Source organism: Corythoichthys intestinalis, chromosome 20 (assembly GCF_030265065.1).
Source record: "Corythoichthys intestinalis isolate RoL2023-P3 chromosome 20, ASM3026506v1, whole genome shotgun sequence".
Lineage (NCBI taxonomy): Eukaryota > Metazoa > Chordata > Actinopteri > Syngnathiformes > Syngnathidae > Corythoichthys > Corythoichthys intestinalis.
This window is the reverse complement of record NC_080414.1, coordinates 17,639,245-17,662,261: the sequence shown is the minus strand read 5'-3', so window position 1 is coordinate 17,662,261 and position 23,017 is coordinate 17,639,245. Positions and strand designations below refer to the sequence as shown.

Sequence of the window (23,017 nt, the reverse complement as noted above, 5' to 3'; positions counted from 1 at the left end):
CATTGATAGCGAGAGACATTCAACCCATTTAGACTGGGAGGGCTTGCAGTTTTATTTTTGTTATGTTAAAATAACGTAACGTTACATAAAATATGTTACAATACGTTGCTTTATGTGGCGTTACGTCCCACTGTGTCATGTTATGCTACGTTACATCACACCTTACGTTACATTATGTCAAATCATGTTACGTCATATTACATTACATCAAGTTCTGTTATGTCACATAATGTTACGTCATGTTACGTTACATCACGTTCTGTTAAGTCACATCATGCTACGTCACGTAACGTGACACATCACGTTATTTTACGTCACGTTATGGCATGTTACATTACATTACGTCACGTTATGTCATGTTACATTACTTTAGTTTTCACTTTTTTCACTTTCACAAACTGGCAGTTTTATTTGTGTAATGTTACATTCCGTTGTGTTGCGCTACGCTACGATATGGTAAACTATGTTACAGTACGTTGCTTTATGTTGCGTTACACCACATTACGTCACATCATGTTACGTCACGTTACGTTACATCATGTTACATTACGTCCTGTTCCGTTACGTCACATCGTGTGACGTAACTTAACGTGACACTAAGTCACGTTATGTTACGGCACGTCATGTCATGTTACGTCACGTTATGTCATGTTACATTACTTTAATTTTCATTTTTTTCACTTCCACAAACTGGCAGTTTTATTTGTGTAATGTTACATTCCGTTGTGTTGGGCTACGCTACGATATGCTAAAATATGTTACAGTAAGTTGCTTTATGTCGCGTTAAATCACGTCACATCAGGTTATGTCACATTACGTTACATTACGCCACGTTACGTTACATCATGTTACATTACGTCCTGTTCCGTTACGTCACATCGTGTTACGTAACTTAACGTGACACTACATCACGTTATGTTATGTTATGTCATGTCATGTCATGTTACGTCACATTATGTCATGTTACGTTACATTACGCCACGTTACATTACTTTCACTTTTTTGACTTTTATTTGTGTAATGTTACATTCCGTCGTGTTGGGCTATGCTACAATATGCTAAAATATGTTACAGTAAGTTACTTTTTGTCACGTTACGTCAGGCTGTGTCACGTCACACTAACCTACGTTACGTTACTTCACATCTTACGTTACATTACATCACGGTACGTTACGTCACATCACGGTACGTCATGTCAGGTTACACCACGTTACATTTTGTTACGTCACGTTACGACACTTTCACTTTTTTCACTCCACATTTCGTGACTCTCCCAGTTTAAATGGATTGTAGATCTATCACCATCAAAGGCAACAAAACATTCTCTGATCATTACTTTCCATTTTTATTCCAGCAAACTGGGCGCAAACTCCTCCTCTAGTTTAGGTGAGGTAGTTTCCAACTCCCGAAAATCTACTCCTCCATCGTCTGGTGAGTATTACTCACAAGCAAACTAACTTTCCCGTGTTCTCCTCCATATAATTGTCAACCACCGTTGACAGCCATTGACTTAGACACCACAGGCTTAGACACAGACGACAATGAGCCACCCGTCATCCTGCGCTCCCCTCGCTGCGGCGCAAACAATGTCACGTCCCCTTTAGCAAAAGAGAAACGAATGCCCTTTTTTAAGAAGGTAAAGCGGACGGCAGCACTTCTTCCTAGGTTTAGTGAACGCCACATCTTTTTCATCCTTCCCCAGCACCGCAAGCATGCATATTTCTTCCTGTTTTTCTTAACTTTTTCCTCTTTTTTGCTTACCGCAGCTAAGCAGAAGCAAAAGTCGGTAAGTTGTGCCTATGCGTACTAACTCAACGTTCTTTCTCTTGCTGCTGTTTAACTAATTCTTGGCTATAAATGTTGTCGTTTGGTATATTTCTGATGTTTCACATTTATAATTTTTATTCTTCCTCTGTGAAGACGGAACACATTCCTCCATATGATGTTGTGCCTTCCATGCGGCCCGTGGTTCTGGTTGGACCGTCACTCAAGGGCTACGAGGTGCGTTCAAGCACATGATCTATAGCAGTGTTCTTCAACCGCGGTTGAAAAACTCGATTTCTTACATTATTACAGTTATTATTAATATAATTGCTATTATCATATTATTATTATTATTATTATTTTATTCATATTGTAGTTGTTTTGCGCTTTGTAATTGCTATTTGCAATAGTAACAGCAGTATTTATTAAGGATTTAGTGTATGTTTTCGGGCTGTGGAACGAATTAATGGAATTATATTCTTATTGGAAAATCCTGCTTGACATACGACCATTTCGATTTACAAACAAGGTCCTGGAACGAATTAACTTCATATGTAGAGGTACAACTGTATTAGTTATCAAAAAATAAGATTTGGACAATTTTGAGGTCATCAAGGTCTCAAAACAATTCATCAACTATCAAACCAGTTGTCGATTCATGTCATCATCGATTCGTGGTCAATTAGCCTTGTTGACTGATATAATGGCCTTCGGAAAGAAACCATAACGACGATGCGGCCAGCGACAAAGATGACTTTAACACCCCTGGTTTATAAAGTGCCCAGCTACATAAACAGTTTCTATTTTTTTTTTTGCTTACAGGTGACTGACATGATGCAAAAAGCACTGTTTGACTTTTTGAAGCACCGATTTGAAGGACGGTAGGTTCTCATCCCACTTCCTTCCTCATTCCTACCCCCCCTTTTACCCTAGGGAGAAAGTAACAAGTTGGCCCGGGGAGACGCGAGTGTGTCGCTGCTTTAAATAGGCATGTCCTTAATAGGCCATAGTGCACTTCTTTGAGGCCGAGCACAATTCTGCTTTTTCAACGTGGACTCGTCAGAGGCACGGAACACACACATTCAGGCTGTGACCTTCATAAATGGATGGAATTGCTAATTATTCATTTGCTGCCATTGATGGGCATAGACGCCCAATCCATTTTGATTGGGAGAGTTGGTGGCGATTATTCGCCGCCAGCCCTCCCAATCAAAATGGATTGGACGTCTATCCCCGCCAAAGGCAGCCATGACATGAACATAAATTTTCTTCATTTACTAACTACCACAGCACATACTCAGTTAATACTTTACATATACCTTAATTTATCATTTACCAATAAGCATACACAGTAAATGATTTAATAACACTCTGTCATCATGTTCTTGCCTGCAGAATATCCATCACTCGGGTGACGGCGGACATTTCACTCGCTAAGCGCTCCGTTTTGAACCATCCTAGCAAGCACGCTATCATAGAGCGCTCTAATACGCGCTCCAACTTGGGTAAGTGCAGTGATGAAAGATTACGAATCACAATCGATTATCATGGCCACAAATTAACACGGTTTTATCGGTGTTATCATGATATTGCAAAAACAAACAGGAACAAACACTTAAGCAATTGTACTTCTTATTCACAAGTGAAATTCACAGTTTATTATATCATACTCGTACCTTTTTTTAGCTGAAGTCCAGAGAGAAAGGGAGCGCATATTTGAGCTGGCGCGGACGCTGCAGCTGGTCATCCTGGACGCCGACACCATCAACCATCCGTCGCAGCTGGGCAAGACGTCGCTAGCCCCCATTATTGTCTACGTCAAAATCACCTCTGCCAAGGTGAAGGTCAATGATAATGAGAATTGTGATTGTTCAAACAAAAGTTGGAGTACTAGCTACCTTGTTGCCTTCAGGTCCTGCAGAGACTCATCAAGTCGAGAGGCAAATCTCAAGCCAAACACCTCAACGTCCAAATGGTGGCAGCTGACAAGCTAGCGCAGTGCCCGCCTGTAAGTCACCTCAGTGGCGTCTTTTTTTTTTTTTTTTTTTAGTAAAGTGGTTCCTACAATGGTATGAAAAAGTATCTGAACCTTGTGGAGTTTCTCACATTTCTGCATAAAATCACCATCAAATGTGATCTGATCTTTGTCAAAATCACACAGATGAAAAAAAGTGTCTGCTTTAACTAAAACTACCAAAACATTTTTAGGTTTTCATATTTTAATGAGGATAGTATGCAAACAATGACAGAAGGGGGAAAAATAAGTAAGTGAACCATCACATTTAATATTTTGTGCCTTTCGTATCCTGAAATTTATTTCATAACAAGAGACAATATTTTCCCATTGAGGCGAGTCGTAACTTGAAAATTTCATGTGTAGAGACGTTCGTAAATAGAGGTACCAATGTATTTCAATTTTTTGTTGTTGTAAATGTACCTTTTCGCTCGGCCATTCTCAGGAGATGTTTGACATCATCCTGGATGAGAACCAGCTGGAGGACGCGTGCGAACACATGGCCGACTACCTGGAGGCCTATTGGAAGAGCACTCATCCCAACAGCTGCGACGCCCCAGACCCGCTGGCGACCAAGATGCCTGCCGCCGCCCTGCCCTCATCCTCCGGCGTGCAGGTACCGAACATCCTGACACATTCGAACTTGAACACAAGCTATTTGGTGTAACTGTCATTCCTAAATGACAAGCTTATCGCAACTCTGAGAACATCTTAATTTTTTACACCAAGTTTGAGTGACAAAAATATAACGACAGATTAATTGGTTCAAACAAAATGTGATTTTTTTTAATGTATTAAAATTAAAAAAGTTATTTATTGAAGGCAACCTTGCAAGACTTGTAGGCTTTAATAAGCCACAATTGTTCTCTTTTACTAAAATTTGTTATTAGAAACACATAAATTATTGCCATTGATTTAAAAATCTATAATAGTTCGTGTTTTGACCTATGGAGGGCGCCATGTTTTAAGCGCGCAATGGACACTCTGGGTGATGATGTAGAGATCGTCACTGTCACTTTACGAATAATATCGGGTTACTGCAATTCCTTCTACACGGCGAGACGTCCAACACATGCGCTCATCAGTTAAAAGTGTAGAATACTTACTATTTGTGTTTTTATTGACTCTTTTATTACCTTTACATTGCCTCAAAATACTTTTTGGATGTGTTTCCCTCACATACTTTTAGGCATTGTGTTTTCTTGTGGTAGCATTGAAGCACATTGTTGAGCTGTTAACCACATTAGTCACGTAGCATATTTAAACCACCCTTATTTAATATTACAATGTTTAAGTATTTTCTGAAGGCATCTTTAGTATGTTTTGTCTGCATGCATCTAAACAAAACAAGCTGAAAGTGCACGGTAGTACTTTGGATTTCAAAATCGCCTCTTGAAGCAGATTTCGCCGGTGTAGCACATTTTGGCAAAGCACCGTTTTTGTTTTCCTACTCTCGTCTCGTCTCAACCAGTCTTTCCTGTTCATTTTGCTTTTGCTGCTCATTTTGTGAAATATTGATAGTGCTGTCATGCTAATTAATGTTCCTCTCGGGTTCAAATTGAAAGCGTTGTACAGGTGACGTGTTTATGTCACTAGAGTTATACTCTGGATGCCGGGTATGTGACGTCACTGCACTGCGACATCAACAACAATGGCGACCTGCTAGTTAAACTACTTTTACAAATTGTATAAAAACAAAAGCATCAAGTGGGGTTTCGTTATCAAATTATTTTAACTCATGTTGTCCAATCTTATTGGGTAGCCAATAATAGCCGCCAATAAAAGCATTTTAAAGTGGTACTATTAATTATTATTATTATTATCATATATTAAAGTGAAGTTGTTACATTTATCAATATTAAAGCATCCAGTGGGGCATCACAATAAGATTAGCCATAAATATCGTAAGTCCACGAGAATATAGAACAGTGTCTGTTTGATATCGGGTTTTTGGAGTTGGACAATATCAGGATATCGATTAAAAAATCATTATTAGACAACTCTAATCCTAACATGAGTCGACTAATACTTTCCTTGTATTCCACAACAGAGTGGCGGTTCAGAGCATCGAACAGACAAAGCTTTAGTGGAAAGGAAGAGCTCCAGAGAGGAGCACCACCACCATCATCAAAACCAGGACGGCGCCGACCCTGAGGAACCCGACGCCGAGGAGCGCCCCGCCAGGACCGAGTCCTCCCGTCGAGGACAGCCTCCCTCCCAGCACCGTTCTTCCTCTACCCGGACCGAACACCACAACCACCACCACCACAGACACCACCACCATCACCACCACCACCACCACCGGACCAGAGGCCTCCCCCGACAGGAGACGTTGGACTCTGAGAGCCCCGAGGGCAAGGATGTAGAGCCTCACACTCAGCTCCTCCACCAGCGGCAGCAAGCCGAGGAGGAGGAGAGGCAAGACTTAGCCGAACCTCAGCCCCACCGGGATCACAACCACCACCATCACCACCACCACCACCGCTCCAAAGAACGCGAGCAGGACCACAATGAACGCAACAAGCAGCGCTCTCACCACCATCAACAACAAAGGCCGACACGGGACCACCACCAATATGACAGAGAGCCCAACAAAAGGAGCGACGCGGGGGAATGGGCCCGAGACTCGTACATCCCCCAATAGACTTGATTTTTAGCCGTGCTGCTACACCTCCAAACCACAGCATCCTATTTATGACCACTTCCTTCCAATTTTTCATAGCAGCGTTTCTATGATGTAGATACAAGCAGACGCTGGATAAAAAGAAAAAGTCTACAAAAAAATTGGGGAGCTCGGATCGGATACCTCTTAGATAGCTCCACCTCATAACTTGTTGGTTGCCAATGACGGCGATGGACGTTAATGGCGGCCAATGAGTTATATAACAGATTTATATCTCAACAAGGGTGTGTAGACTTTTGATATCCACGCTATGTACATGTGTGTATCTATGCATAGATCCTTATGGATATGCATGAATGTTCACAAATATGCATATTTGATAAAAAGAAAGAAAAGCATGATTGTTTTGTTCATGGAATCAGTTGAATGACGTTTTTTTTTTCCTTTCAGATGTTCGAGCAGTGAGTCGCCATGTTTGTGTTTTGAGAAAGTTCTTTGCTGGTGTTTTCATAGCTTTGGGAAATGCAGTAAGTCGGTCAAGGAGGTATGTCAGGGGTGGGCAAAAATTTCTGCTTAATTTTTAAAATGGGACAGGAAGCAAAGGCTATGTCAGAAATGGAACAAGGATTATTTTATGAATCAATTTGTGGTCATTTTTTAAATTTATTTATAATAAAATAACATTATATTAGCTGATTATTTCAAACAAAACGACTATTAATGATTTTATTCAGCTTCATAAAATAATAAATTACTGCATATATACCGGTACGAATAAATTTAAAGTTTGAAGCTTTTGATTGATGTAATGTTTAAAATTAAATAAATTGTTTACTTTTAATCAAATTTAATCATCTGATTTTATTAGTATATTTGAATATTTAAAATAATATTGAATGTAATTATGATCAACCATTTCCTGTATCCATTTGTAGACAATGTAATTAGGGCTGCAGATATCGATTATTTTAGTAGTCGATTAATCGATGAACTAATTAGTTCGAATAATCGAGGAATTGAATAAGGGACATAAAAATGTAAAATAGCTGAGCCTCAAACGGTATTAAAAAAAAAAAAAAAGGCTCAAAGTACAACAGAAGAACAACTGGCTAACTTGCATAGCAAAAGTCCGCTAGCTTAAATGCAATAAAATGCTAATGCTAAAAAAAGTTTAAAAAAAAAAAAAATGCTCTTAACAAATGATTCAAACACATATTCCCTCATAAACAACAAAATACACTTATAAACTAAATTACAAGTGCATTAAAAAAAAACGTTCAAACAAAAACTTAGCTTATGTTGTTCTTAACAGGTAGCAGCTGGATTCAGCCATGTGAAATAAGTTATGTCATACTGTTGCCACTAGAGGGTAATGTATCCACCCAAATCAATAAAAGTACATGCGAACACTTTCAAAACAAACCATAACCACGCCACTTTATTTAAACGAATACCCGAAGCAGCAAAACTTAATTTGAATCTTTTTTCTAATCGAATTACTCGATTTACTCGATTAATCGTTGCGGCACTAAATGTAATGCTTTAAATAGATTTTTTTTTTTTAAATAGATTATTCATTTAGTGAAAGTGATTTTGAATGTCCGAATTTATGTATATAAAAAAAATAGTACTAAATTTAATTATAATTAATCAACCAATGACTTATTTCCTAAAAAAAATATAGTCCTTCATTTTACCAATATTTGTTTGCTTTTGTTTGGAATAAATTACGGAATCACTTGAGAATTCATAGTAAAGAAAGAATATTAAAAAAATTTGACAAAAAAAAAAAAATTACAATACTCTTATTCATGTAAATGATGTGCTACCATGCCATACTTTGCCCACCCTTGTGATAAATGAAAATAATACACCAAATTCACGAGTAATGCAGATTTTGATTGTTTATTCAACAGTGGTGACTGTTAAAATAGTTGCATTGCATTTTGAAAACACCCAGGCTACCACATCTATAAATAGTGTCTTCTTCTTCCCCCTCGCTCTTAAAACGCTCCTGAAAAATTGAGGTAGACTCACGGGGCCGTCGTCAAGGCAACGTCACCTCCAAAGTTGAAAATAGGCTGGCTGCCGAGCGCGCCGGTGTTTTCCTGGGAATCCGGCCAGCTGCACAAACAGCCGTAAATTCTCCCGGAGACGCAATACCTCCATTTAAAGAATGTTCTTGTCTCGGTGCCATTGACGGCGATAGACGTTTCATCCATTTCGACTGGGAGGGGCTGGCAGTCAAAATGGTTTGGACGTCTATAGCCGTCAATGGTAATGAATGTTCAAGTTTGGCGACTGTACTGTCAATCACATGCTGACATCTCCCTCTACTGGCGTAACATGTGCATTACACCATGTCCAGTCAGTTTTTCTGGAACTTGGCGATAAAAAATCCGATGGTGTCGCCGTCGGCCCTATAGGGGAGCGGTATGTCGGCGGCGACCTCCCAGCTCAACTCAGGTCGGAACCTCTGAAGCAGGCGGAGCTGCTCCGGGGACAGCCCCGCGCCAGGCATGCCTTCGCCACCCACGCGGGGTTCCTAAAGAGGCATAAGAATCAATAGATGATGCATGCGAGAAAACTAAAATGGTCCTAATTTTCTTTTTCTTCTTACCTGAGGTAGCAGTGTGAGCTCAGGGAAGGTGCGTAAAGCCCAGGCAACCTGCTCCTCGTTCTCTGCGAGCGTCACCGTGCATGTGCTGTACACCAAAACGCCGCCGCGCTTCAATGCACGCACCGCCTACATGTAGAAATCAGCGGGGGAAAACAATTATTCAAATGTTGTCAGTGTTTCATATGTGTCTGATCAATGGCCTCATTGACAACTAATTGATTCTAATCAAAAAAATAATTTTTCCCAGCCTTGGACTGTACTGCTATCTAGTGTTGAAAAGTGGGGTAGCAACTACATACAGCGTGGAAGAGGCTTCTTTGCAGTGGAGGGTAAGAGCAAACTTCCTTAAGAGTCCAAGTACTCGCCATGTTGGGTCTCTGACCGAGGCCGCTGCAGGGTGCGTCCAGCAGCACGCGGTCGAAGCTCTCAGGAGGATAGGGCGGCCCTGGAGAACAAAAAGCAAGTTGGTGAGTAAGGGTGTGACAACATATCGAAATGATGATATATCGTGATACTTTGTATCCCAAAAGGTTATCGATATGCTCCTGTCAAGAATCGAGATATCGTTTTAAATAGGTGTCAATATTAAAAAAAAAAAAAAAAAAAAAAAAAGAACCATCAAGTTGCCACCAAAATCTTCCACCATATTAGTTTCTCAATTAACTCTAAGGCTGCCATTGACGGTGCTCGACGCCCAATCCATTTAGACTGGGAACGGTCGTTCATTCAAAACCAGAGCATTCAGAGTCATTCGGTCTGATTTTCGGGGCATTTACAGGTCTTTTGCTGTTCTTTTTAGGGCATTTACAGGTCATTTCCTTTTGAGTCACTACCTATTCATTTGGGTGATTCCCAGGTCACTTGCTGTTCTGTAACTCAAAATGAACAGGAAGTGACCCATAAAATACCCCAAAATCAACAGTAAGTGACTGAAAATGCACAGGTAAGTGACCTTGAATGGCCCAAAATTACCGCATTGGCTGCCACTGACGGCCATGGACGTTCAATCCGTTTGAACTGGGAGGGTGGCAGCGAATGAACATTCGTTCATTCGCTGCCACCCTCCCAGTTCAAACGGATTGGACGTCTACTAGTGATAAACTCACTCCAATTCACAGCAGAAGCTTGTTTTTCTGTTTATTAATCGTTTGTAGAATATTCTAGAATGATTTCCTGACCAGTGTATCGATAATCGCTGTATCGCAGTATCGTCAGATCATCGTTATTGTGAGCTTTGTATCGCAAATCGTATCGTGAGTTACCAAGAGGTTCCCACTCCTATTGGTGAGTATGTTTTTTTATTTACGGTGGTGAAAGCAAGCTGACAATGTCACCTTCCGTGTCTTGGCTGACATCCTCGCTCACAACTTTAGTGCTGTTAAAGCAAAACGCCTTGACGCTACGCAACTGCAATATGTTAGCATTCTTGCGAATCAGCTCGGTCTTGTTTCGGATCTTGTCCAAAGCCACCACTTCACCCTAATGACAGAAAAATAGTGACATAATTGATGAATTGATAGGGAAAAAGCGTCATCATCTTGCAGCGTACCCGATCCTTCATGAGGGTGGCGATGTGGCACGTCTTCCCGCCCGGGGCGGCGCACATGTCTAAGACGCGCTCTCCAGGACGAGGACCTAAAACGTGACCCGCCACCACAGATGGAAGGTTCTGGCAGAAGTAACAGATTTACTGACATCTCGCATGACATTTTGAATTAATTTTTCAATGCCTATCTGTAGTGCTGCAACAATTAATCGATGAATTTGAGTAATTCAATTACAAAAAAGATTCGAATTAAATTTTGCTGCTTCCGTTATTCGTTATAATAATAAAGTGGCGTTGTAATGGTTTGTTTTGAAAGAGTTTGCATGCACTTTTATTGATTTGGGTGGATACATTACCCTCTAGTGGCAACAGTAAATATGACTCAACTCATTTAACATGGCTGAATCCAGCTGCTCCCTGTTAAGACCACAGGTTACCCACGGGGTCTTAAAAACTCGAAAAAGTAAATTTTGTTCACAACTCTTAAATTTTTCCCTGCCTTATCTGTGTGATAGAGCTAATAACTGTATAATAAGTAAACTGACAAAACAGTATGGAATATTGTGTCGTAAAATCAGTTTTCATTTTCTCCGACTCCGACTTGCATGCACTGTTTCGGTCGGAAAAAAACAGATTTCCGCGTTTTCGAAAATGCAGCATTACGTTGGAGCTTTACGATGCGCGATTGTTGCTTGTCTCTATCTTATGCTGTTATTCTTAGTTATTCTGACAGATTCTTTTACATTATTTCATTAATGTATGCCAGAATAGGTGTGAGATTGGTCTTACGTTTCATTGAATGTGGTCTAGAAAAGGTCTTAAAAAGTCTTAAATTTGAATGGAAAAATTCTGGGGGAACCCTGGACCAACATGAGGTAAGGTTTTGTTTGAGCTAATATGATTGCTTTGTAACTTAAAGGTATATTTAGTAGTTTTTGTAGGAATATGTTTATTATTAGCATTGTAAACAAAAACAAACAAAAAAATTAGCATTTTATAGCATTTTAGCTAGCCGACTTTTGCTATGCAAGTTAGCCAACTGTTCTTGTGTTGTACTTTGATCCCCATTTATTATTTTTTAACCTCAAGTATTTTAATTTATTGATAAATGCATTTATTGCACTTGTGAAATGAAAGTGCAATTATTTTGAAAAAACACTCAGAAATTTTATTTTGTATTCGCATTTAACGCTGTTTTGAAAGTGCAATCTGAGCAAGCCTTTGTTTTACATATCCAAAAATTGATTCCGCAACGCATTAAATGTTCCTAACCCGATTACTCGATTATTCGAACTAATAGATAGATTCGTCAATTACTTAAATAATGATATCTGCAGCCCAACTTACCTGTAAAAAGGCCAAGTGTGGTAAAACTCCATCAAAGGATGGACTCCAGTACAGTGGCTCCGTCATGCGAACGCCGACACCCCTAAAAGACAAAAATTGTGAATCGCAGCTCACCAAATTTGCAATTTCAAACAATTATCATGGTTTTGGCTACCTGGCAGTTTCTCCAGCACCGAAAATCTCCGTACGGTCCTTTTCTGCCACTCCGTTACCCACAAATGTCGTCTTTCCGTGAAAGCCAAATGCTCCACGGGTGCACTTTCCTTCAACATCGGAGAACACCGAAACTGCGTCACCAGCCTTCATGACTGCAATGAAAAACTTTTTAACTCATTGGCTGCCTTCAGTGCCTAATTTGTAAATCATAAAGTGCCGGAACGCAAAGTACATATGACAGCGCAGGGATGACGAGACGGGCAAAGGTCCCGGAACATACGCAGAAAATGGTGCTGAAAACAACACGCAAATGCCCACTTGCCATGCTGTGGGACTTACAAGCCTCAATTTTAGATAATATCCATGGTATAAATGTTATGACAACAATTTAAAATTATTTAGGCTGTACTCTGCACAACACCGGCAATTGCCCACATAACCACAGGTGGGACTTATAGTACACAGTCTGGAATTAGTTTCTCAACAGGTCTAACTTGTAAAACATAACAAAAAATCAGATATTACAATAAATAACACAAACCCATTCTTTTGCTAGTTTCATCCCCTCCCCTGTCTTCTCTGCCCCCAGAGTTCCCACCGCCTTACAAATTGTGCAGCCCAAACCCGAATTTCCCATATGGGTACTGGCCTGTTGCTCCGGCTGTTAGTGGTCCACCTGGCTGACAGCTGACACTGTAGCGGGCCCCCACTCCGGGTGCCGCTGAACCTGACCAGCTGCTGCCATGTTAGCAGCCTCCTGCCCCAGCTTGGCTGGCTGGCTGGCTGTCTGTGAACCTGGCTAGCTGCTGCAGCGCTAGCCTCCTACTCCACCCGTTAGCATGATCGCTGCAGCTGCCCTCATTGCCGGTTGTTGCTTTTCTGACACGTTTTGAACCATCTTCCTTCTTTTTGAAAAAGGACAGTAAATGTAACTGTCTTTTTGGCATGTTGAAATACCGTTTAAACCTGGCTGCTTGCTCTTCAGATGCCGCTTTTTTTTTTATATGTCAGGGGCGTGATTTGTTGGTCCAGCTTTTCAGTGCATCAACAAATCTCTGATTCTTTCAAATGACAAATTTCTATGATCAACATTGTTACTGGCATCCCCAAGGGGCCGCTGTCTTGTTTCAGTGTGACCAACATTGCTAATTTGGCATAGAAAAAGAAGTGGCCAGCGTTAGGGGAAGAGAGAGCAAAAAGGAGAGTTGCACGGGAGAACGGTCTTGACTGGCTGACTTTGCCCCGCTGGTTTTTGTTTAGTTAATAAAAGTCTCCATGCAAAATCCATCTGAGGCGTCTCTGTGTTTTTATACACTACACCACCTCCCCAAAGGAAGAACTGGAAATTGGAGCGACGACGAACGAGCCACTGAAATTGCCAGTCCACATATTATTGTTATTTTCTATACACGAGAGGTGCCCTATCTGCCTAAATAAGTCCCGGAACATAGGGAGGCCAAAATCAAAAGGTGCCGGATCTTGTTCCGGCAGGATCCGGCACAAATTAAACCCTGGCTGCCTTAGACGTCCTATCCATTTGAACTAATCAAATGGATTGGACGTCTATTCAGGATAAACTCATTTGAATTCAAGCTTTTTGAGACATATTTCAGTAGTTGCGCTGAAACTTGTACAGAATGACACTTACACTTTGGGCACGCGAGTACTCCCGGGGCAAACACATGTGCGCCCCTCAGTACTGCGTTGCCACACTGCGTGCCAACCACCACCACAGAACTGAGCTTCTGCACTAATCTGCAAATAATAAAAATAAGTCACTTTTAGGGAAAAAAAATTTAAGACACACGATCCTGTCGTACCTGGGCCCGACTACAGGGATGAGCAGCACATCTGGAACTGCAGGATGAGCAACAATCTCCAGTTCCTCGTCCTCACATCCCCATGTTTGCTAGTCCAATGCCAACAAACACGTCATTTTTACGACTGATGGGGTTTTGTTTTTGAGCGTTACGTTTTTTGTTTTAATCTTGCCTTTTTTAGCTCCTCGCCAAGCTTTAATCGGATCTCCCCCAACGAAGCCAGGTGAACATTGGTTCGGACGCAGGTGTAAGATGGAGGGTGCGACAGGCAGGAAAGAAGCGTCTGGAAATGGCGTTCAGCTTCCTGCTTGCCAATGGATGCCAACAACTGAAAATAAATAAAAGAATATGAATACCGTAATTTTCGTACCTGAATATAAGCTGCCACCCACCAAATTTGACACGAACACCGCATTTGTTAATAGATAAGCCGCACTGGACAATAAGCCACAGCTGTCCTCACTGTATTATGGGATATTTACACCAAAAGATATCAACCGGTAACACTTTATTTGACAGAGGCATCATAAGAACAAATGAACCACCATGAAGATTTCAACCAATTGGCTGCAAAGCTTCATTGCTTCAAGAAGCTTCATTTGGCCATCACTGCTCTCTTGGGGGAGACAGTCAACCTCTGCTGCCACTTGCTGTCAAGACTGTTGTTATCCAACATACCTCCTAGCATGCATTGCAGCGCAACAAATGTAAATAACAAATTTAAATTCATGTTCTGTGCCAATTATTTCTTCAGTTACTGTTCTAGTTAATTCATTAATTACTATTTATGGAATTTGGTAACACTATATTTGACAGTGACGCCATAAGACTGTCATAAGACCATCATCTGGCAAATTATCTCCCTTTTGAATGGATGTAAAAGATCCCAGCATACTGTATAAAGCACATAAATGGAGTTAGTGAAATAATTTGCCGGATGACACTTAATGACATGTGTCATAAGCGTTCATAAATGCCCATGATAATGTCATATCATAATTATGACGATCTTATGGCAGTTATATCACGCCGCTGTCAAATAAAGTGTTACATATTAACCCAAATAAATCAACAAATAAGCCGCACTGGCCTATAACCAGTGTTGTTAATAACGGCGTTACAATATAACGGCGTTACTAACGGCGTTATTTTTTTCAGTAGTGGGTAATCTAATTAATTTTCTCATCTTGGCAACGCTGTTACCGTTACTGAGGACGGAAAGGCATGCGTTACTATATTGGTCGAAAAGTCTGAGGGAGACTGACTCACCGAGACGACAGAGCAGAGCAGGAGTGGGGAGAAGGCAAGAAAGTTGTGACGCCGAGCAAACGCGATGTTAGGTAGCTCCAATAATACATGTTGTAGCCGATAGCCTACAAACTACGCCCGCATGTTATGGTAGATATGGTAGACATGGTTGATATCACATGTACTGTATATAGATATAACTAGATGCAAAATAACAGACATGGCAATAAATGCGTTAGTAGACAGCCGCCATCTTAAAACAGTAGACTTTTTAGGACTGCTCTGTTGTAGAGAACCTTCCTAGCGAACCTAAGTAACTTTTTATCTAAAATACTTCTAAATCGGCAAAATCTTGACTTGAATCTATCTTTAAATGATGAAACAGTTTTAAAACTTTCATATGTCGAAAGTACAGAGAAGGGAAGTAATGCAATAATGGGAGCAATTTTAACAACTTTTAACAGTTGATTCAGGGTAAAGGGTAAATTAGGGTAAAGAATTGGGCTCGGGCCAATTGTACCAAAAACCTTCACAAAAAACTTCACATAGTGTGGCCAATGTTTTTTTTTTTTTTTTTTTTATGAGGGAAAAAAAAAGAAGTAATTATCACCAATTACTTTGCCAAGTAACTAATTACTCTTACATTCAGGTAATTGAGTTACTAACGCAATTACTTTTTGGGAGAAGTAATTTGTAACTATAATTAATTACTTTTTTTCAGTAAGATTAACAACACTGCCTATAACCCCCAGGATTCAAAATGGGGGTAAAAAGTAGCTGCTTATAGGCTGAAAATTACGGCAATTACATATATGTAAAAGTTTTTTTGTGTGCACTTGAACTGATCACATATTTAAACATAAAAAATAATCAAATGTTTAACATAAAAACACTTTCACCAAAATTGCATGATTCCATAAACAACCCCAGCGTGTTTAGTCAACCGATACTACATAAGGATAATCATGTTTTATTCTCTTAGTATCGTTAAATGTTAACAGATTTTCATAAAAACATACCTCCTTGTTTAAAAACACTCCCTTCAGGTAATCGGCGACCTCCGGTCTTAGCGAAATCCTCGGAAAGACTGACATTTATTCTGTTTTTGTCGCAATTTTAGCTTGAGAGACACGCGTCAAGACATCGTACAGCGTCAAAAACTGGAAAAAGTAAAAACTCTTATTTCATGTTGAAAAAGACCTATTCTAGTCAAACTTAAATTTAAAAATCTTACAAAATGCCTTTCTAATATGTTAAACTGTCCACTTTTATCGCAAGAAAATACTATACAACACAATATTTTGGCGTGGGTATAACTTCCGCTTACGTCACAGGGAAGAAATCACTTGTGATGTTTGCTCAACTACGCGTTCACGCAAACTAAAAAAAAAGCAACTAAATAATTATTTTTAAAAGTGTGTAAAACATTATGCTTCGTGAAACCGCTTTATTGATATTTCTAAATTAATTTAAGAAAAACGTCTACGTCGTGGCGTGATGACGTCAGCAATAAGTTGTTAAATATGTGGCTTGTTTTCTCTCGAGCCGGCCCATTTGAAGAACTGGGGGCTGACTATCGTGGAACAGCTAACGGCGTCGAGTCTTCCGCACATACCTCAACTCTCTCGACGCTTAAGACGCTTCCAAAACCCCGACTTGTCTTACGCCGCGGCTGGATACATTTTTCGATGTCTCCGGGGACGCATGGAGGCCACGTCGGGGAAAAGTCGCAGTGTTCTCGTAGCTTAGCTTAGCCGCCGTGCGGACTTTTAGCTCGGAACCGACCGACGGATGTAAGAAACAAAGAAGAGAGGTACACTCAGACTTTGGCGTCTTTTTTTCTCTCTCCAAACAATGGGCCTTATTTTCGCTAAACTGTGGAGCTTCTTCTGTAACCAAGGTACGTAAAGTGTTAATTTTTTTTTTACCACCGTAGAATAAAATATTGGTCGTTAGCCTTGTTAGCTTTGTTTGGCTTGAGTTTTGTTTACTGTAAATGCTCGTTTTATAACGCGAGCTGCCACCAGAATCTCAAATTTACGTCGAAACTCAAGATGATTCCATTTATAATTATCATGTTGGTTCAACGCTGGAATTATTCGTGCGTACACTGACGTCACTGTATTGTAATACCTTAGTGACTAACAGCAAAATTACTTAACACTAATTAATGGGAAAGTTATCTGATTAACTTGTGAAATGCGACTTCACTTACACAGAAAAATATTTAGGGTAGGAGAGAAAATGTCATTTTTGGTAATATTTTTCTAATTGTACATTAATATTTTGAATTGAAAAGGTGCAGGACTGTTCTCCCATCACAAAAATGACTTTTCCAACCGTCTGGACTCACTTTTGTTGTCATTTTTTCCCTGAAACAGAGCACAAGGTGATCATCGTCGGCTTGGACAATGCTGGCAAGACCACCATCCTCTACCAATTGTAAGACACTTCCCACTCTGACAACACGACTCTGAATTTACGCACAATCATGACGTAAATCCTTTGTTTAGCCTGATGAATGAGGTGGTCCACACGTCGCCCACCATCGGCAGCAACGTGGAGGAGATCGTTGTGAAAAACACGCACTTCCTCATGTGGGACATCGGCGGCCAGGAGTCACTCAGAGCCTCCTGGAACACTTACTACTCCAACACGGAGGTACGCGCGGGGGCAGATGGTGTTTTTGTTGAAAGCGCATACGACAGCTGGGTGCCGACTCGGTTCAAAGGTCAAGCGTTGACAAAGGGGCCCCGTGAGGAACAGAAGGATGCCCTTTAAACGCTTCTCGCACACCACAAGGATGACATGTTGTTGGGAGTAGGGTGGTGGACTACTTGTACAAAAGTCATGTATATTTATACAGCCCAAAAGATTCCAAAGGGCTTCACGGACAAACAGCTGACAGTAAAATAATAAATAAATAACAGTAAATAAGTAATAGGGCTGGTTCGATTGATCGTCCAGAGACATTGTTGGCCCAAAGGTTGTCTTTAAAAAAATAAAAATAAATGTTGGATTTATATTAATTAAATCAGTAAATATTATCATTACATTTTAAAAGTATTATTTTAATTACTGTAGTAACTTTTGTCTTTGTGTTGTGTGCAGTTTGTGATCCTTGTGGTGGACAGCACAGACAGAGAGCGCCTCGTCATCTCCAAAGAGGAACTCTACAGGATGCTAGCGCACGAGGTCACACGCTAGAATCACACCTCACACCTCACTTGTGATTCTAATTCTTCTACTTCATTTATTTTTACTTCGACTTATACTCTTCCACTACTTCTTTTCCACTACTTCTTCTGCTACTATTCATCTACTTATTCTACTCCTACTCATTCTTTTACTCCTACCTCTACTCGTCTCCCAACTTATATTACTACTACTTTTGCGCTCTTACTACTTCTACTTCAACTACCTTTACTACATCTATTTCTACTCTTTTACTACTTCTATATCTAATTATACTTCTGCTGCTTTTACTTCTACTCCTCTACTACTACTACTTTTGTTCTCCTACTACTTCTACTATTACTACTTTTGCAATAGACTTCACTATCAGTTGACGGGGCTCGGGGTCGATCCGTAGGGGGCCTATTTTCAATAACTTAAAATTCTAATATTTTCAAAACCAAAGCCGCTAGCGACCTAAAACCAAAATAGGCACCTCCCTTAGACATATGTGAGTCTCCATGAGTAGCGACATCAAAAAATTCAAAGTTGTTTCCGAATAAAATCCCGATTATTTTTTATACAAGTATAACACAACTTTAAATGGATATAAAATTCTCAAATTTTACACAAAAGTTTGCACAAAAATCACCAAATGCAGATATAATCACCTATATTTTCAGGATCAATAGCAATATTTAACATAGGTTTTTGCCCAAAATAGCAACTTTTTTTTTTTTTTTTTATGTAGTGCAAGTTTTCAACAGCTATTAAATCACTCAGTTTTCACATCAGAAACTTAATACTTTCGGAAAGCATGCCGAATCATCTTAATTTTACTCAATAAAAGCTAAAATTGCATTTTTCTATATACAATCACACCTTATTTAGGTTGAATTCCGCTATTGTGTAGAGATACAAAGTCCGGCATGGTGGCCGTCACAAAGTAAAGAGCTTTTTAATGCTTAAATTGCAGAATTTCTAAAGATTTACAGTGGGGAGAACAAGTATTTGATACACTGCCGATTTTGCTGATTTTCCCATTTGCAAAGCATGTAGAGGTCTGTAATTTGTATCATAAGTTCTCTTCAACTGTGAGGGACGGAATCTAATACAAAAAAAACTGAAAATCATGTTGTATGATTTTTAAATAATACATTTGCATTTAATTGCATGAAATAAGTATTTGATACATTACAAAAATCGAACTTAATATTTGGTACAGAAACCTTTGTTTGCTATTACAGATACCAAACGTTTCCTGTAGTCCTTGACAAGGTTTGCACACACTGCAGTAGGGATTTTGGCCCACTCCTCCATGCAGATCTTCTCCAGAGCCTTCAGGTTTCGGGGCTGCTGCCGGGCAACACGGACTTTCAGCTCCCTCCATAGATTTTCTGTCGGGTTCAGATCTGGTGACTGGCTAGGCCACTCCAGGACCTTAAGATGCTTCTTACAGAGCCACTCTTTAGTTGCCTTGGCTGTGTGCTTTGGGTCGTTGTCATGCTGGAAGACCCAGCCACGACCCATCTTCAGGGCTCCCACTGAAGGAAGGAGGTTGTCAGCCAAGATCTGGTGATACATAGCCCCATCCATCCTCCCCTCAATACGACGCAGTTTTCCTGTACCCTTGGCAGAGAAACAGCCCCAAAAAACGTTGTTTCTTCCTCTATGTTTCACGGTTGGGATGGTGTTCTTGGGGTTGTACTCATCCTTCTTTTTCCTCCAAACACGACGAGCCGAGTTTAGACCAAAAAGTTAAATTTTGGTCTCATCCGACCACATGACCTTCCCCCATTGCTCTTCTGGATCATCCAGATGGTCAGTGGCAAACTTCAGACATGTCTGTACATGCACTGGCTTCAGCAGCGGGACCTTGCGTGCGCTGTCGGATTTTAATCCATGATGGCGTAATGTGCTTCCGATGGTTTTCTTCGAAACTGTGTTTCCAGCTCTCTTCAGGTCATTGACCAGGTCCTGTAGTTCTGGGCTGATCCCTCACCTTCCTTATGATCAGTGATGCCCCACGAGGTGAGATCTTGCATGGAGCCCCAGAACGAGGCAGATTTACCGTCAACTTGAACTTCTTCCATTTTCTAATAATCGCTCCAACAATTGTTACCTTCCCACCAAGCTGCTTGCTTATTTTCCTGTAGCCCATCCCAGCCTTGTGCAGGTCTATTATTTTATCCCTGATGTCCTTACACAGCTCTTTGGTCTTGGCCATTGTGGAGAGGTTGGAGTTTGTTTGTTTGAGCATGTGAACAGGTGTCTTTAATACAGGTAACAAGTTCAAACAGGTGCAGTTACTTCCGGTAATGAGTGGAGAACAGGAGGGGTTCTTAAAAAATAACTAAGAGCCGAAATATTTACTAGTTGGTAATGTATCAAATACTTATTTCATGCAGTTAAATACAAATTTATTATTTAAAAATGATACAATGTGATTTTCTGGATTTTTGTATTAGATTCCGTCCCTCACAGTTGAAGAGAACTTATGATACAAATTACAGATCTCTACATGGCTTGCAAGTGGGAAAACCAGCAAAATCGGCAGTGTATCAAATACTTGTTCTCCCCACTTTAACGGTAAAACTGTCTAGATTCTTGATTAAAAGCAAAAAATGGGCAGTTATCATTCAATTTACGTAAATATTTCAAGCCAAAGTTAGACGAATTTTGTCCATTGATTTTTCACAATGTTTAAAAGTGCATGCATGGTGCTATTTAATATAATTACCTTGAATCCTTGACCAAATCACTTTTGATACACTCCTGCCTGTTTGTATGCAGTAAAACCTTCGTCGTATTTCCACCTAAATCCGGCGTTAGAACGCAGCGTGTGTTTGAGTTTATCACAGTGAAAGCCAACTCAACATTATGCCTGGGTCGGCCCCCTACAGGAATGCGTGGCGCAATGTCTGTGGGAGCTGTCTTGTCAACTGATGGTGGAGTCTATGGTTTAGCTCCTCTCCTTCTTTTATTTAATTGATTCATAGGCTGCAACTAACAGCGCTAGACGTCCAATCCAGTTAAAGTGGGAGGGTTGTTTATTCGCTGCCACCCTCGCAGTTCAAATAAATTGGACGTCTATTAGTGATGAACTCATTTAAAGAACTACGATATTGGACATCTATCATTGTCAATGGCATTTGAAGAGTTGATGAAATATTACAACTAGGGGTGTGACAAAATATCGAAATGGTGATATATCGTGATACTTTGTATCCCAAAAGGTTATCAATATGCTCATGCCAAGAATCGAGATACCTTTTTAAAAAGGTGTCAATGTTTTTAAGGAACCAACAAGTTGTTACCAAAATCTTTCACCATAATTGTGTCTCAGTTAACTCTAAGGCTGCCATTGACTGTGCTCGACGCCCAATCCATTTATACTGGGAACTTTTGTTCATTCAAAACCAGAGCATTCAGTCATTCGGTCAGATTTTCGGGGCATTTACAGGTCACTTGCTGTTCATTTTAGGGAATTTACAGGTCATTTCCTGTTGAGTTTGAGTCACTGCCTACTCATTTGGGTGATTCCCAGGTAACTTCCTGTTCTGTAACTCAAAATAAACAGGAAGTGACCCATAAAATACCCCCAAATCAACAGGAAGTACTGAACATCAACAGGAAAATTATCTTAAATGGCCTGAAATTACCTCATTGCCTGGCCCAAAATTACCTCATTCCCTGGCTTTGGCTGCCACTGACGGCCATCGACGTTCAATCTGTTTGAAGTGGGAGGGTGGCAGCGAATTCGTTCATTCGCTGCCATCCCTCCCACTTCAAACGGATTGGACGTCTGCTAGTGATAAACTCATTCCAATTCACAGCAGAAGCTTGTTTTTCGTTCATTAGTTGTTTGTAGAATATCCTAGAATGATTTTCTGACCAGTGTATTGATAATCGTTGTATCGCCATATCGTCAGTTCATCAGTATCGTGAGCTTTTTATCGCAAATGATATACCAAGAGGTTCCCACTTCTAAATACAACTTGTGCTCCTTTTTTCTTTTTTAGAACTTGCCTTGACTTTGCTCTTCCGCCATTTTAGGACCTCCGCAAAGCCGCCGTGCTGATCTTCGCCAACAAACAGGACATGAAAGACTGCATGTCGGCCGCCGAGATCTCCAAAAACATGACGCTGAGCTCCATCAAAGACCACCCTTGGCACATACAGTCCTGCTGCGCCCTCACCGGGGAAGGGTAGGCTATCAGCTAATAATGTTATAGAAAGAGTGCTTCGTTTGACGTGAAACCCTTTTGTTGCAGCTTGTGTCAAGGACTTGAGTGGATGACATCACGAGCCGGACTCAGATAGCAGGACGTTGAGGTGTTTCCATTTTTATACTTTTGGATTATTATTGTGGCGCACGCTGACTTCACAAAGACAACATGGACGCCCTTTTTAGCAATTTAGTTTTTTTTTTTTTTTTTTTTTTTTTCATCTCCGCTGACGTGTTCAGAGACAAAAACACGGAAGTTTTTTTTTTTTTTTTTTTTTTTTTTTTGACTCCATTGCACACACTTTATTTTTTGTCTGTTACACAATAAGCTATGACGTGGTTTGTGGGTTTGGCACCACAAGCAAAAAATGTGCTTGAGGGTTTATTTTAACTTCTTTTTTTTCCCTGTTCAACAAACACAAGCGGTTTTTTAATGACAGTATTTTAAATTGTATGGAAGCGGATTGCTGCCACACC

The 23,017-nt window shown here is 40.3% G+C and overlaps 3 protein-coding genes across 11 annotated transcripts in view; 2 read left to right on the top strand and 1 right to left on the bottom strand.

Annotated features, from left to right (window-relative positions):
- The window catches only part of cacnb2a (calcium channel, voltage-dependent, beta 2a), a 65,987-nt gene extending 55,974 nt beyond the window's left edge, over positions 1 to 10,013 (top strand). For 6 of the 8 annotated variants that reach the window (XM_057824002.1, XM_057824005.1, XM_057824006.1 and 3 more), the window contains 9 exons: positions 1,355 to 1,386; positions 1,503 to 1,636; positions 1,921 to 2,001; positions 2,587 to 2,645; positions 3,160 to 3,269; positions 3,451 to 3,602; positions 3,677 to 3,772; positions 4,224 to 4,394; positions 5,829 to 10,013. In XM_057824002.1, the coding sequence (XP_057679985.1) occupies positions 1,355 to 1,386; positions 1,503 to 1,636; positions 1,921 to 2,001; positions 2,587 to 2,645; positions 3,160 to 3,269; positions 3,451 to 3,602; positions 3,677 to 3,772; positions 4,224 to 4,394; positions 5,829 to 6,422 (1,429 nt within the window). In that variant the 3' untranslated portion in view covers positions 6,423 to 10,013. Of the gene's footprint in view, positions 1 to 1,354; positions 1,432 to 1,502; positions 1,637 to 1,766; positions 1,787 to 1,920; positions 2,002 to 2,586; positions 2,646 to 3,159; positions 3,270 to 3,450; positions 3,603 to 3,676; positions 3,773 to 4,223; positions 4,395 to 5,828 lie in introns of all 8 variants that reach the window. The other 2 variants (XM_057824004.1, XM_057824009.1) reach the window with 1 other exon arrangement.
- nsun6 (NOP2/Sun RNA methyltransferase 6) lies at positions 8,299 to 16,454 on the bottom strand. Of its 2 annotated transcripts, none has more exons than XM_057824011.1 (11): positions 16,158 to 16,454; positions 14,063 to 14,218; positions 13,891 to 13,979; positions 13,719 to 13,825; positions 12,069 to 12,222; positions 11,915 to 11,996; positions 10,571 to 10,690; positions 10,356 to 10,500; positions 9,321 to 9,466; positions 9,022 to 9,147; positions 8,299 to 8,946 (listed from the first exon to the last, which is right to left on the bottom strand). In XM_057824011.1, the coding sequence occupies exons 1-11, from the start codon at positions 16,230 to 16,232 to the stop codon at positions 8,770 to 8,772; spliced, it is 1,377 nt and encodes a 458-aa protein (XP_057679994.1). In that variant the 5' UTR covers positions 16,233 to 16,454; the 3' UTR covers positions 8,299 to 8,769. The 2 variants fall into 2 exon arrangements, with proteins under 2 accessions (XP_057679994.1, XP_057679995.1); XM_057824012.1 differs by having other exon boundaries at positions 9,387 to 9,466.
- Positions 16,455 to 16,660: 206 nt separating this feature from the next.
- LOC130908519 (ADP-ribosylation factor-like protein 5B) lies at positions 16,661 to 22,824 on the top strand. Its single transcript, XM_057824013.1, has 6 exons — positions 16,661 to 17,038; positions 17,520 to 17,580; positions 17,652 to 17,799; positions 18,250 to 18,333; positions 22,369 to 22,520; positions 22,587 to 22,824. The coding sequence occupies exons 1-6, from the start codon at positions 16,993 to 16,995 to the stop codon at positions 22,633 to 22,635; spliced, it is 540 nt and encodes a 179-aa protein (XP_057679996.1). The 5' UTR covers positions 16,661 to 16,992; the 3' UTR covers positions 22,636 to 22,824.
- Positions 22,825 to 23,017: the final 193 nt, after the last annotated feature.

Excerpts from the sequence above, each read along its gene's own strand:
- LOC130908519 (XM_057824013.1), top strand. The coding sequence starts at position 16,993 with ATGGGCCTTATTTTCGCTAAACTGTGGAGCTTCTTCTGTAACCAAG. Across the intron at positions 17,039-17,519 it reads GAGCTTCTTCTGTAACCAAG|AGCACAAGGTGATCATCGTC; the intron begins GTACGTAAAGTG and ends TCCCTGAAACAG. Across the intron at positions 18,334-22,368 it reads ACAGGATGCTAGCGCACGAG|GACCTCCGCAAAGCCGCCGT; the intron begins GTCACACGCTAG and ends CCGCCATTTTAG.
- nsun6 (XM_057824011.1), bottom strand. The coding sequence starts at position 16,232 with ATGTCAGTCTTTCCGAGGATTTCGCTAAGACCGGAGGTCGCCGATTAC. Across the intron at positions 14,219-16,157 it reads GAGTGTTTTTAAACAAGGAG|TTGTTGGCATCCATTGGCAA; the intron begins GTATGTTTTTAT and ends ATTTATTTTCAG. Across the intron at positions 11,997-12,068 it reads GGTGCTGGAGAAACTGCCAG|GGGTGTCGGCGTTCGCATGA; the intron begins GTAGCCAAAACC and ends TTTGTCTTTTAG.